The following is a 12,706-nucleotide window of genomic DNA, read 5'->3' as shown; positions in this document are numbered from 1 at the left end:
GTGGGGAAGAAGGGATGGGAGGGAATTGGGAGGGGAGAGAGGGAAAGTGAAGAGAAGGGAGAGGGAGGAGGGTGTGGAGCGTAGGAGAGAGGCAGAGGGAAGAGAAGAGAAGGGAAGAGAGAGGAACAGAAAAGGGAAGAGGGTATGGAGTGTGGGTATGGGAAAGGAAGAGAAGATGCGAATGGAAGGGTGTGTAGTGTAAGACAGAGTGAGGAGGAGACGAGGAGAGGGAAAGGGAAAGGGGGGGGAGAGAAGAAGTGAAGAGAGGTGCGTGCGTGGAGTGTGCGAGAGAGACAGGAAGAGAAGAAGTGAAAGTGTATGAGGGAAGGAATGAAGGAGTGACGAAAGGAGAGAGAGAATGAGTGAGGGAGAAAGGTGGAAGGCCAGTGGGAGGGTTATGGGTGTGGGGAACAAATGACATACATCAAACACGAATCATATTTTATGGTGTGTGTGTGTGTGTGTGTGTGTGTGTGTGTGTGTGTGTGTGTGTGTGTGTGTGTGTGTGTGTGTGTGTGTGTGTGTGTGTGTGTGTGTGTGTGGAGAGGCAGTGTAAGGTGTGGTAATGATTTCTATTCCACAGTGATTTTTGCAGTCTGAATACTTATATGTTGCAAAAACAAAAATCACAGTGTAAATGCTAAAAAATAATCTACCTTTATTTGTAAGAATGTATATGTAAGAGATTAAAGTACGATAACACTGGCTGCAAGAACAATCAAGGACACGAAGGTAGACAGACATTAGCACAGAGTAAGTAAGGAAAAACACAACGAAAGATGTCCGTGTTTTATCGAAAGGAATTCCACATTTTCTTCAGAGCTTCTTCCTCGTCGTCATCTTATCAATCAATCTTTTCCCCTCTGCTCCTTATTCCCTTCCTTATCCTCTCTTATCTTTATTCTGCTTCTTCCTCCTCTTGTAACTTCTTTTTCTATACTATTTCTTATATCCTTTCCTATTCTGTGACCATTATTTATTATCTTTCAACAAACTCTCAAACAGTAATCAGGGAAATTCATTCGTTCTTCCCCCCTTTCTGTGCCATTTTCTCCTGTCTTTTTCTTAATCCCTTCCTACTCTGTGTCCTCGAATTTTTATTTTATTATTATTTTTTGAAGTCCAAGCTCTCTGTGTCTTTCTCTGCATTTTTTTTTTTTTCATCCCTACCTACCCTGTTTTTTTTCTGTTTTTTTTTTTTTTCTTTTTTCCTCCCCACCTACTTTGTGTCCACGATTTTTTACTCTTTTTTTTTCAGTCATTTCTCCTTCCGTCAGAAATCGTAAAAATAATATCTGTTTTGCTCACCTCGCCAGCTGGTACCCATGCCCCGGTATCAAGGTCCATCTTCTCGACGATGTAGCCCTCGATGGGCATGCCGCCGTCATCCTTGGGCTTCTTCCACTTGAGCTTGACGTGGTCGGCTCTAATCTCCTCAGGGAAGAGTGGGCCTTCGGGGCGGCTTGGCTTGGCTGCGAGAAACACGAAGGTATGGGCATATATCATCACCATCATCGTTATACTACTACTACTACTACTACCACTACTACTGCTTCCACTACTATGACTACTACTACTACTACTGCTACTACTACTGACACTGTAAAATGTCTATCATTCATTCATCATTCAAGCCTTTAAAACTAATATCATCAACTTAATCCAGTTTTCACTGTTTTCAAAGATACAGGTGGGATAAACACAAAACAAAACAAAACAAAGAAAAAACGAAAACAGCAGAATCCATCACACACCCATTCACGCATCATCCAGGCCTAAGTAGTGATAGCTGTAGCCCCAGGTTCATTTGAAAAGTGAACCCCGTGGACTGCAGACTGAAGCGGCCCTCTCCTGCAGTCCAGCATCCACCTCTCACAAGGGCAGGGGTGGAGTTCAGGGACGTTTGTATAACTGGGCAGGAGAGCTGACCAGTTAATATAGGTACTACCACGCGAAGGCATCCCCAGTACCTCCAGACCTTCAAATACCCACAAATATCCAGGTAGTTGTTGAAGGCTTACCGAGAATGACGACGTCAGCCTCCTCCTCACACTCGCCTACGGAGTTCACCAGACGCAGCCTGTACTTCGCCGTGTCGGAGCGAACCCCCTTCCTAAGAGTCAGGACGGTGTTGCGCTCGAACTGCTCAATCGTGATCCTGTCGTGGCGGGAAAATGCACAGAAGGGCGTCAACGAGGGTAAAGGAAGGGAAAAGAGGAGACTTCGACAAGGTGGGACAGGGGAAGAAGCTAAACGGATATTTTATTCATAATCGAAGTGATAGAATTCGATGATCGCAGAAGAATGGCTTTGAATATGTTGAAGTTCGAGAAAGGCCGGTTGATTTCTTCGTATTCCTAGAAAGGTCGGTTGGATTTTTTGAGTTTTCGGAGAGACTGTTTGAATTTTTAGAGTTTGTGTGAAGACTAATTGAATTTTGAGAGTGTTAATTCTTCCGCTGTGTTGTGGGATGTTGTGGTACAGTGACAGTGGCAGCAGCTCATTGTGTTATCCCATCAACTTGTTTTAAAAAGTCTGGAGAAGAAACGTATTATGCTATTACCTCGGGGACAATATATCAAGTGCTGTGCCAGTATAACACACATCATATTATTATTCACGATAAAAAGGGAGATTGACCTTTCAGAGAGCAATATTTGTTCTGAGTACCGTAAGATAATATCATACACTGAGGGGAAGCTCGTGCCATCTAACGTGTCACTAAATGTCTTGTGTCATTCCTGCAGTGTGTAAGATTTTCCATTCCCACTTCGCAAAACTCCATTACCCTACTGAGCCCGGGGATGTCTTTTTCATTTCGTTCTTGCCACTTCCTGAAGATTATATAAACCTTGGGAGAGATTTCAAACTGGAGGGGTTGGGTACAGCCTAAATAAACCCCTTCAGCATGAGTCCACTTTCCCATGTTGAATAAAATCGTCCAGCAGAAGAAAGAACAGACCAAAATGTACGGCAGTTGGCTTCACGGGGTTAATCGTCTCCACCTAACCTTGACCGTGTCCTTGGTGTGAGAATTGAGGTGTCCAGCGAGCGGGTTAACTTTACACCAACTCACAAGCGTCACATCCAGAAACGACTGACTGACGAGAATGGGTCACGGCTGAATGCGGAGGAATTCAATTGTTACAGAATCAAATTAAAGTGAAAATAGACACATACCAAACATTTTGTCATATTTCCATTTTGAGTGAACTGTTATCCTAGCCCACAGAGGATGGCAAAATTCACTATGTTGATATTTTTGGCATTAAAAAAAAAACGAGGAAGAGGTAAGCCGTGTACAAACTGAAGTACCGGGAACTGAAATCTACCATTCACATTTTTTTTTTTACATTCAGCGATGCCAATTCTCCATAAGCTGAAACGAGCCTGAGACTGACACTGGACACAACTGAACTGAAATATTTCTTGCAATGTACTGAACACATGAGGTACACTGTTGGATTGCACGGAATTTTAGAGCATTTGCAACACCAAACTCTTACACGTGTATGCACTACTGACGTCACTAAAGAATCTAGCACATTAATATCAGCAAACAATAGATTTTATTATACATATATGACAACACTATAAATTTTAACTTATTACATCTCGGTAAAGTCATCAGCATAATTACACAGACATTACTATATGGCCTATATTCTAGATTATTTCATAGCTATCAGTAAACTCATTAGCATTTAATTTTGCACATATAATATTCTAGCAAATTTCATGAACATTCAGACAAAACTAACACCACTATATATATTCTAGTTTCAAGTCTATATCAACAAACTCTATTGCAGTGAATTATACACAAAAACGTCATTATTAATTTCTAGTTTATTAAATACCAGCAAACTCAACATTTAATATTATCAATGGACATGCAGTTTGAGAGTTTACTTGTAGAGCTTGAACATGCACGAATAGTTTAGAGCTACGTGCAGCGATAGAGCATTTAGCCTTGATCTGCAACCTTTAAGTTAATATTGCAGCTTGTTAGTTCGGTCTTCTCACTCGCTTCAGATGAATTGTTGTATTCTATTGAACTTACGATGCTCCAATACACCCTTTCCTTTTTGTTTACTTCTGCATGTCACGTTAATATTTTCTTGCATGATATTTGTGCAAAAATAATAATGGTAACATACATGAAAAGAGTAATGTGTCTCATGCAAAGTAAATCACAGAGGAAGAGGTGTCAAAGAACCTACTAGGCTCAACAGAATACAGACTCAAGATACCACTCATATGTAGTTTGATATATTGTCACGATCCTCCGAGCCAGTATATGCAAACTCACGGTAAATTTAGCTTTTCAACAGACGACCGAGCAGAAACCATATTAATATTCTCTTTAATTCCACTGGTAAAACTTGAAAGCAAACTCATAAACACTGAAACTTACATGAATCCATTTTGCTTCCATTCCTATTACACTTTTGCCTAGGATACAAGAAGGAAGCAAAAGGAACTGATGCAAAGTTTACAGTACTGTAGCTCATGAGTTTTGATTTCAGTTTTCCAGCACTCATACAATACTATGACAACACAAGATTTAAGTTTTCCAGCACTCATACAATGCTAGAACAACACACTGTAATGTTTCAGCTGAGGTGCATTCCAGTTCCTTGTTTGCTAAAATGTTATCTAGTACTTATTTAGTGTGAGTAAATAATCCTCCAGAAGATTTTTTCTTAACAGAAATCTAAAATAAGGGAATTATGAGAAACAAATATTTCTTATGGCTTTAGCCAATACATAAATTCAGCTAAGAGCTGATATCAACAGACAGGGACAAAGCAAAGTATGACTACCAAATGCATCTTGGATCAATCAATTATGGAAGTGGACGAAGGAACAGCTTCCTCTCATCATACTGGAGGGGACTAGATGCATTAGCCAGTCAACTGCAACGAGTAGGACAGTTTTGACTGCAAATTTTAATTGGACTACGTTTTTAACTCTATGACAGCATATCCCTCGATTAGATAACATATTCTCCTTGGGCCTAAATCAAAAGTACTGACAGCATTACACCTTGCAGTGAAGCACTACCGTGTGCGTCACCTGTCCAACGCCATGTCACTCAACAATCGCTTTACGCGACCCAAGATCCATATGCTAAATAGATCTTAGGGAGGCCCGGTTCCTCACACAGCCCGAACCACTCATGCACACGCAGCGCTAACCAAGATGTACTGCTGAGTCAATAGTTCCTCTACATATCTGGGTTTCGAAACTAATGAAGCACGAGAATCGAACCCATTTTGTTATTTAGTTAAACATTTGGGGTCTGATGATAATGATGCACAATTAGAACCGATTCCATTATTATCAACCAACACATACAAGGTTTGAAGATTATCAAGCACGAGATGTATACCAATTTCTTTACTGTTCGTTTACACACTGAGAGTTCTGAAGCAATGAAGCGGCAAGATTCAAACTAACTGTATTTTTAGATTAGCAAGATCTCATTCCATTCTGACACACTACATTTTCTTAGCAAGATTGCTTTAGGTTTTGTCATCTATACACATCCAGGTTCCAAACACACGAAGTCCGACTCGACCACACCATTATTGGTCATTGGTTCAGCAAAAATCTCTTAAGGCTTCAGAACAGTTTAGAAACAGTGTAAAGGAACTACTGACCTCGGCTGTACAATACAAGAAATACGGTATTGTTAACCTTGGCTCTAACCAGCACTAGTTCAGTTCCCCCAGCGGTAAACTCAAGGCAGCTCCTGGATAAAATTAGCATCGGTGTGCCTGAGTAGGATGAGAGGAAAGGTGGTGTCTTGTGGGAGGAGGGATCCTTACTGAATACAGATAGAAAAGACTGGAGATACTTTGATTTATTTTGAGGCCATGTATCACTGACTGGGACATCAGGCAATATGAGGACTGATGGCACAGAAACAAGTTAATCAACACCTTTATGCAACACGGTTGTTTGTGAATTGGAAGTGAAATAGTATATCATCTGGCTGAGATGTTGAGAAGAGGGATCTGGCAGGGTGTGATGCTATTTGCCAGGAGCTGTTTGGTTTTGCCGTGCGGGTACCAGCCACGCTGAACTCTGCTTGAAAATAATACTAGTCAGTTTTATGTTCAGCAGTTACATATTATCTTGTCTAGAACTGCTGGCCACATAACTAGTAACAGCACTCAGCACAAGGTTACTTTGTGCTCTAAACTGAGAGAGATTTACAGATTAGTCATACGGTATTGGAAACTGGGCACTGTTCACTGTTAAAGTTATGTGGCCAAAAGTTGACACCTATCTACTATTTTAGGAGCCAGTGTTTGGGTCGTATTTTAAGTGCATTGGAGACTTCGTGGCACCTCTTCCTCAGCGATTTACTTTGCATATCACACCTTAACATCCTTTTGTGTATTACTTATTTCGTTAATACAATCGACATAGTTAGGATCAATAACACAGAAGAGGTGTTATGTTCAAAGTATATCGCTGAGAAAGAGGTGTTTAGAAATCTCCACAGCCATTTAGAACACGATCCGAATTTAAGAGCCTGAGAGAGCACTAAGATGAAAGGAAACACCAGAAAAATAAGCATAACTATGGCCAAAAACAGCGACAGAAAAACGCGTAAATGATAATTTCGAAAAAGCGGCGATAGACACTCACACCAAGCGGACAAAAATATAAAAAACTAATGGCAGCAAAATTTTTCAGGATGGGGAAAAAAAAGTGGCTGAAAAGAGGCCATGAACCAGGTCACCAGGAAAAATAATTGGGTAAAAATAATGGATAAAAAAGGCAGTGTGAAAATCCAGTAAAATGAAGATGGTGAAAATCGTAATGCTAACTTTCCTCCAAAAACTGAGACAACTCCAAAAAAATACTGCAAGGGGAAAATTGCAGGAAAAGGAAGCGCCTAAGTACATATTAAAAACAGGGTAAGAGTATCACAAAATACACAAAATAACGCTACAAGAGTGACAGAGAGCAGAAGCGTGAATGAAGGTGTGTGAGAGAGTCATTGTGAGTGTTAAACCAAAGTAAAAACAAAGGTGTGAGTTTGGTCATTCTCTCTCTCTTATTTTTTTGTAGTCTCAACCAGGGCAGCGTGGATCACCTGCGACAGTTGTAAGGGTCGGGAAGCCTGTAAGAGAAAGGTGGACCTCTTTCATGAAGCTGTAGGAGGATAATGTATACTGGGAAGGATTTATAGTCAGGATTAAGAGAACCGAGGATTTAAGTTGTAAAAAGAAAATATTAACTGGGAAGGCTCTAGAGTGAGGATGAACTGGATACTTGAGGATTAAATTGTAAGGGGAAATTCTTAACTGGGAAGGATTCTAAAGTCAGGATTAACTGGGGAAAAAGAAAATATTAACTGGGAAGGATCTAGAGTGGGGATTAACTGGATATTTGAGGATTAAACTGTAGGGGGAAATTCTTAACTTGGAAGGATTCTAAAGGCAGGATTAACTGCAGGACTGAGGAGCTGGAAAATAAAAATACTAAGTAGGATGGATTTACAGTCGGGATTAAACACGATTGAGGATTTAAGCTGCAAAAGGGAAATATTACCTGGGAAGGATCTAGAGTAGGGATTTACTGGATATTTTAGGATTTAAGTTGTGGAGATTAAGTAGATAACTGGGGATTTTCACGAAGCTGAAGGAGGAAAATCAGGACAGGTTTCTTCCAAGATCTAGACCACAGGGAAGAAATAAAGTGGGATTTTATTGGATATTCGATTTTTTCATTTTTTTTCTTCTCTTTTTAAGTGGTCCTCCTTCAAAATGCATTAAAAGAAAATATGACTTGGGTGTTGTATATTACTGGAAGGCTCTAACAAGGGTATTTAGGGGGGAATAAAGGTTAGGATGATGATAATGATTAATTGGGATCCGATTTGACGAGGCTGAAAGACGAAGAGAAAGGACAGGATTTATTTAAAGCGTGTGTTAGCGAGAGAATTTTACGTGGAAAGTGATCTGATATGTGAAGAGTTTCATGAAATTATAAAAGTGAACTGGGCTGTTTTAAAGTCTAGGTTTAAGAGAGGATGTAACGTGAGGATAGGCTGCAGGTCTGAGGATATCTGTCTTTGATTGGACGAGGATTCCTTTTGCCCGTCTTGCATTTTTTTTTTTAATGTGACCAACTCTGGGTAAAAGTTTCAGGATCTACTGTATTTCCTGGGCGTATCCCCAGGGCCCAGCAGTCCTCCTACATCTCCACATGTCACCACTTCGGCGCTAACACCCACCGTCCATATTGAATACATGCTAGGGCTGTCTCATACAGGACTGGTTTACCTGAGTTTGGTGACTTTGTCCTTGTGCAGCTTATCCCACGCAGGTAAATGGCAGAAAAAGACAATGCTATGGCTTTACATCAGTTCCATAGCACTTCTTCGTGACTACCATTGTATTTTAGTGTTCGTCTTGTTATTACAACAAAGTATTTAAGACAGAGATGGTAATTTTAGGAGTAAAGTGAAGAGAGTATAGTTGTCAGGAAGGAGCTCAAAGCGTAGCGAGACCAATGGATGCCTGTTTACTGCCTTGATTTATTTAGGTGGAAAGAGGAGCATAAGGTGATGGGAGAAGTACTGAAGGGTGATCTTACTAATAGAGGAGTATTTTAGGGTGATCTTACTAATAACGTATCTCAATATATCCACAAACCAGACAGAGTTGAAGCACGCAGGCTAAAGTAAATGACACTGTTTTCCTAATCTACTGTACAGTCTAGGAAAGATGCATTGCTACCCTGCAGATAAATGGTTATGCCCCTCCACCTCTCCCCCATTTTATCCTTGACTAGTATTCTTCCCCCTCGTGGACCTTTCCCCCTCTCCCTTCACTTCCCACAAGGCCTCGCAGACCCCCCTTCTCTCTCTCTCTCTCTCTCTCTCTCTCTCTCTCTCTCTCCCCCCTATAGTCCCCCAAATGTCCCTTCTATCCCAAATCTTCCCTCATCCTAAAAACACCCCTTCTTCCTCCTCACTTCCCCCCTCTCATAATTCCAAATCCACCCTCCAAGTCTCACCTTTCCTCCTCATGGACCCCTCCCCTCTTTCTCTCCCCTCATTCCCAACAGTCCCCAAAAAGTCCCCTCTGTCCCAAGTCCTCTCTAGTTCTAAAAAATCCCTTCTTCCTCACTTCCCCCCTCTCAAAATTCTATATCCACCCTCTTCTCCTCACCTCTCCTCCTCGTCTGGAATAATCTCCTTATCGTCCTTCTTCCAGATCACCTGAGGCTCGGGTTCGCCTCCGTATTTCACGTCCAGTTTGAACATCTGACTCTTCTTGATCACGATGCTGCGGAATTCGTCCTTGTTGATGATGTAGGGCTTGACTGTGAGAAACGTGAGGTTGATTTAGGGTGAGGGTATATGTACTGGGGATGAGTTTTATTGTTTATCTACTTATCTATCTCTGTCCATCTGTCTATCTATCTATCTGTCTATCTATTTGTCTGTCTGTCTGTCTGTCTATATCTATCTATATCTGTCTATACCTATCTTTTTATCTATCTGTCTATCTATCTATCTCTCTATCTATAACTTCAATAACCACTTGCATTTTAACACTTAAAAGCAAAATACAGTGGTACAAAGATGAGATGTTTGGAACCAACTAAACCTCACGGTGAAAATACAGCCCTCGTAACACCGCTTCCTAAGTGACTTATTCTGCATATTATACCTTTTAACATTGTCTTCTGTGCCCCTTAAATCGTCTTAATATTGATAGATTTTGCATCCGTAACATAACAAAAGGATACTGAGGTACTATGGGCAAAATAAATCGCTAGGGAAGGGGTGTTACGAAATTACCAGAGCCACATAGAACCCAGGACACTACCCGAAGCGATGTTTGGTGTAGATAAAAGGCTACTGAGGTGCTATGGGCAAAATAAATCGCCAGGGAAGGGGTGTTACGAAATTACCAGAGTCACATAGAACCCAGGACCACTAACCGAAGCGATGTTTGGCGCAGATGGGCTTGGTGGGGTCAGAGGGCTCGCCAGGACCAGCCTTATTCACGGCCCTGACGCGGAACTCATACTGATTCCCCTCCTTCAGGTTGGGGCAGGTCCCCTCAGTCACGTCACCCTGGATCTCAATACCCGTGGCCCAGTCTGAGAAGCGGTCCTGCGGGAGGGGCGGAAAGGGTGGAAGAAGGTGCGTTAGTGACTGTCTGAAGGTGCGGTGTCCGCGAGGTGAGAGTTTGGGAGAGGGAGGGAGAGGGACCATTATCTCAGGTGGGATTTCTAACTGGTGGCTTTAACACGATCACTGCAAGACTGGGAAGATGCAGAGGGATGGAGTGTCTAGTTGGTGGTTGCAACAAAATCAGTGCAAGAGTAGGACGATGCATACGGGTGGAAGATCTAATTCAGGGGACGATGCAACAAGGTCAATGCAAAACTCAGACGATGCATTAGAGCTGGTATATCCAACTGATAACTGCAGCGAGATCAATGCAAGATTTTTGGGATGATGCACTAGGCTGCGAGGAATAACTGATGACTGCAACAAGATCAATGCAGGACTGACAAGATCAATGCAAGACTGACACGATAAACTGGGCTGGCAGATTTAATTGGTGGTTGCAACAAGACTCATGCAGGACTTTTGGAGGGCGATGCAGAGGGCTGGAAGGACTAATTTCTGGTTGGATCAAGACCACTGCAAGACTATTTGGGCTGATGCAAAGGGCTGGGAGGTTTAATGGGTAGTTGCAACAAAATCAGGACAAGATGCTGATGCAGGGGAATGGGGGACTGAATCTGTAGCTGCGACTAACTCCGTGAAAGACTTGGCAGATTTATGTAGATGACAGGAAGAAATATTTGTTGCAGCTACGCAGAGACATATACTTTTTCTTCTTGTCGAGGGGGATTTATACAGTTATTATACTTCTTAATGAGAGTAAGGAATATGAACGTATTTTGCTAACTAGAGGAGGACGGTATTCTTGATGGGGCTGTCTGGATTCTTTCATAATTTTTTTCTCGTGAAGTGAAGCTGGCGGGAAAAATGAACTCTGGAAACTTGATGGTTAAAAGTTAGGCACGATGTAGTTTAATGGCTTTGGGAAAATATATATTCACTGATGATCTCCAATGTATAATGCAAAATGAGAATGATGACAGAGGAAAGAAGGAGGTGTGTGTGGGTAGAAGCGGCAAAAGACTACGGCATCACAGTGGAGATCGGACGAGCACATAGCCACACACCACACCACAGCTCACCAGTCACACCACCACACCGGGAATCTCCTGGTGTTGTGGTGGTGAGGGTGGTGTGGGAGTGAGGCTGGGAGGTGAGTGAGGATTGGGGAGGGCTAAGGAAGACGTGGGGATGGTGGGGAGGGTTGGGAAATCGTGAGGTGGGGGATGTATGGGAAGAGAGGGAGAGATGGGGAAGTGAGGAAGGTGGATGACGGTTGGGGAGGGAATGGGAAGGGAAGACAGGAGGGGAAATGAAGGGATGGAGAGTAAAGGAGTGATGGGGACAGGATAGGGGGAGACGGAGATGAGGCGAGTAAGTGAAAGAGATGGTAGGTGAGGGCGGTAGTGAGGGATGGGCTGGAAGATGAGGGAGTTTGGGTGGGTGAGGGAGTAGAAATGGAAGGGGGGGTTGAGGGGGAGCAGATGAGACTAGTGGTAGGGGTGAGGCAGTGAAAAAGAAAGGCTAAGGAGAGAAGCGGGTGAGGGAAGAGTGAGGAGTTTGCTGGAGGGGTGAGATGGATAGTTTGGGGTGAGGTGAGGGTGGTGGAGGGGTCAGATGGATAGGTAGGGGTGAGGTGAGGGTGGTGGAGGGATGAGATGGATAGGTAGGGGTGAGGTGAGGGTGGTGGAGGGGTGATTGAGGCTGGTAGGTATGTGATAAGGGAAGGGGAAGTAAGGTGCTGCTCATCTCAACTGCGACACATACTGGAATCGTAAAACCGGGCGATTCCCAAAGCATGCGTGTGTGTGTGAAAACCCAGGCAGGTGTTTCAGGAGCTGGGAACTGTGGAAATTATATACGATCGGACTCCACACCACGTCTCAGAGCGTGCCATCCGGAAAAGCTTTTAAAATCTGACGTTACTTTGAATATTAAGTACAGTTTGTTGTCATGATTTCAGGATTTAAATTTTGATATATAAAGCATTAACTCACGAGAACTAAGCTTGTGGGGCACCTTCAGAAGTTAATTAAAGAGAGAACCCTAAAGCTTGTTCCCTTGAGCTTCGTGACTATGAGCTGATAGGCCAAGGACGGTATACAGAGGAGGGTACCATCCTCCCTCCCCCCAAAAAAAAAAAAAAATCCCACGTGTAGCATCTCCAGGCTCTTAGGGATTTAACTGCAAGGGACTCTAGATCATCAACGGCGTGCCTCAGTGACTGTAACGAAGAAAGCTACATGAAGTGAATCTAAGGAGGAGAACATTGCAGCGTGACTAACAAGGAAAACAACCATCCAAGTCAGCTCACGTATCCAGTTCCTGTTTCCACTCTAGGTACGAACAGCTTTTGGATTTACACACAAAATCCTGTCCTGAACACCTTCCCACGGTTTCCCTCAAAAAGATGTATTGAGATCTATATACAGTGTGGATGGTGGCAGTTTGGATGAATGATGTGAGTTACAGTGACACTCTTCACACTCAAGGGCAGCAGTTTAACTTTATATACAGTCCGTCTGGTTTAAGGGA

General features: G+C 42.7%; 1 protein-coding gene across 6 annotated transcripts in view; it reads right to left on the bottom strand.

Moving 5' to 3' along the window:
• bt (projectin protein bent) overlaps nucleotides 1–12,706 on the bottom strand; it is a 269,793-nt gene that overhangs the window by 84,523 nt on the left and 172,564 nt on the right. For all 6 annotated transcript variants that reach the window (XM_080270134.1, XM_080270136.1, XM_080270137.1 and 3 more), the window contains 5 exons: nucleotides 9,976–10,150; nucleotides 9,198–9,351; nucleotides 7,115–7,141; nucleotides 2,022–2,158; nucleotides 1,309–1,472 (listed from right to left, as the gene is read on the bottom strand). In XM_080270134.1, the coding sequence (XP_080126260.1) occupies nucleotides 1,309–1,472; nucleotides 2,022–2,158; nucleotides 7,115–7,141; nucleotides 9,198–9,351; nucleotides 9,976–10,150 (657 nt within the window). The remainder of the gene's footprint in view (nucleotides 1–1,308; nucleotides 1,473–2,021; nucleotides 2,159–7,114; nucleotides 7,142–9,197; nucleotides 9,352–9,975; nucleotides 10,151–12,706) is intronic.

Source organism: Coenobita brevimanus, chromosome 39 (assembly GCF_032717465.1).
Source record: "Coenobita brevimanus isolate Jiangsu-jjx chromosome 39, ASM3271746v2, whole genome shotgun sequence".
NCBI classification, from domain to species: Eukaryota; Metazoa; Arthropoda; class Malacostraca; order Decapoda; family Coenobitidae; genus Coenobita; species Coenobita brevimanus.
This window is presented reverse-complemented; position numbering and strand designations above follow the sequence as displayed.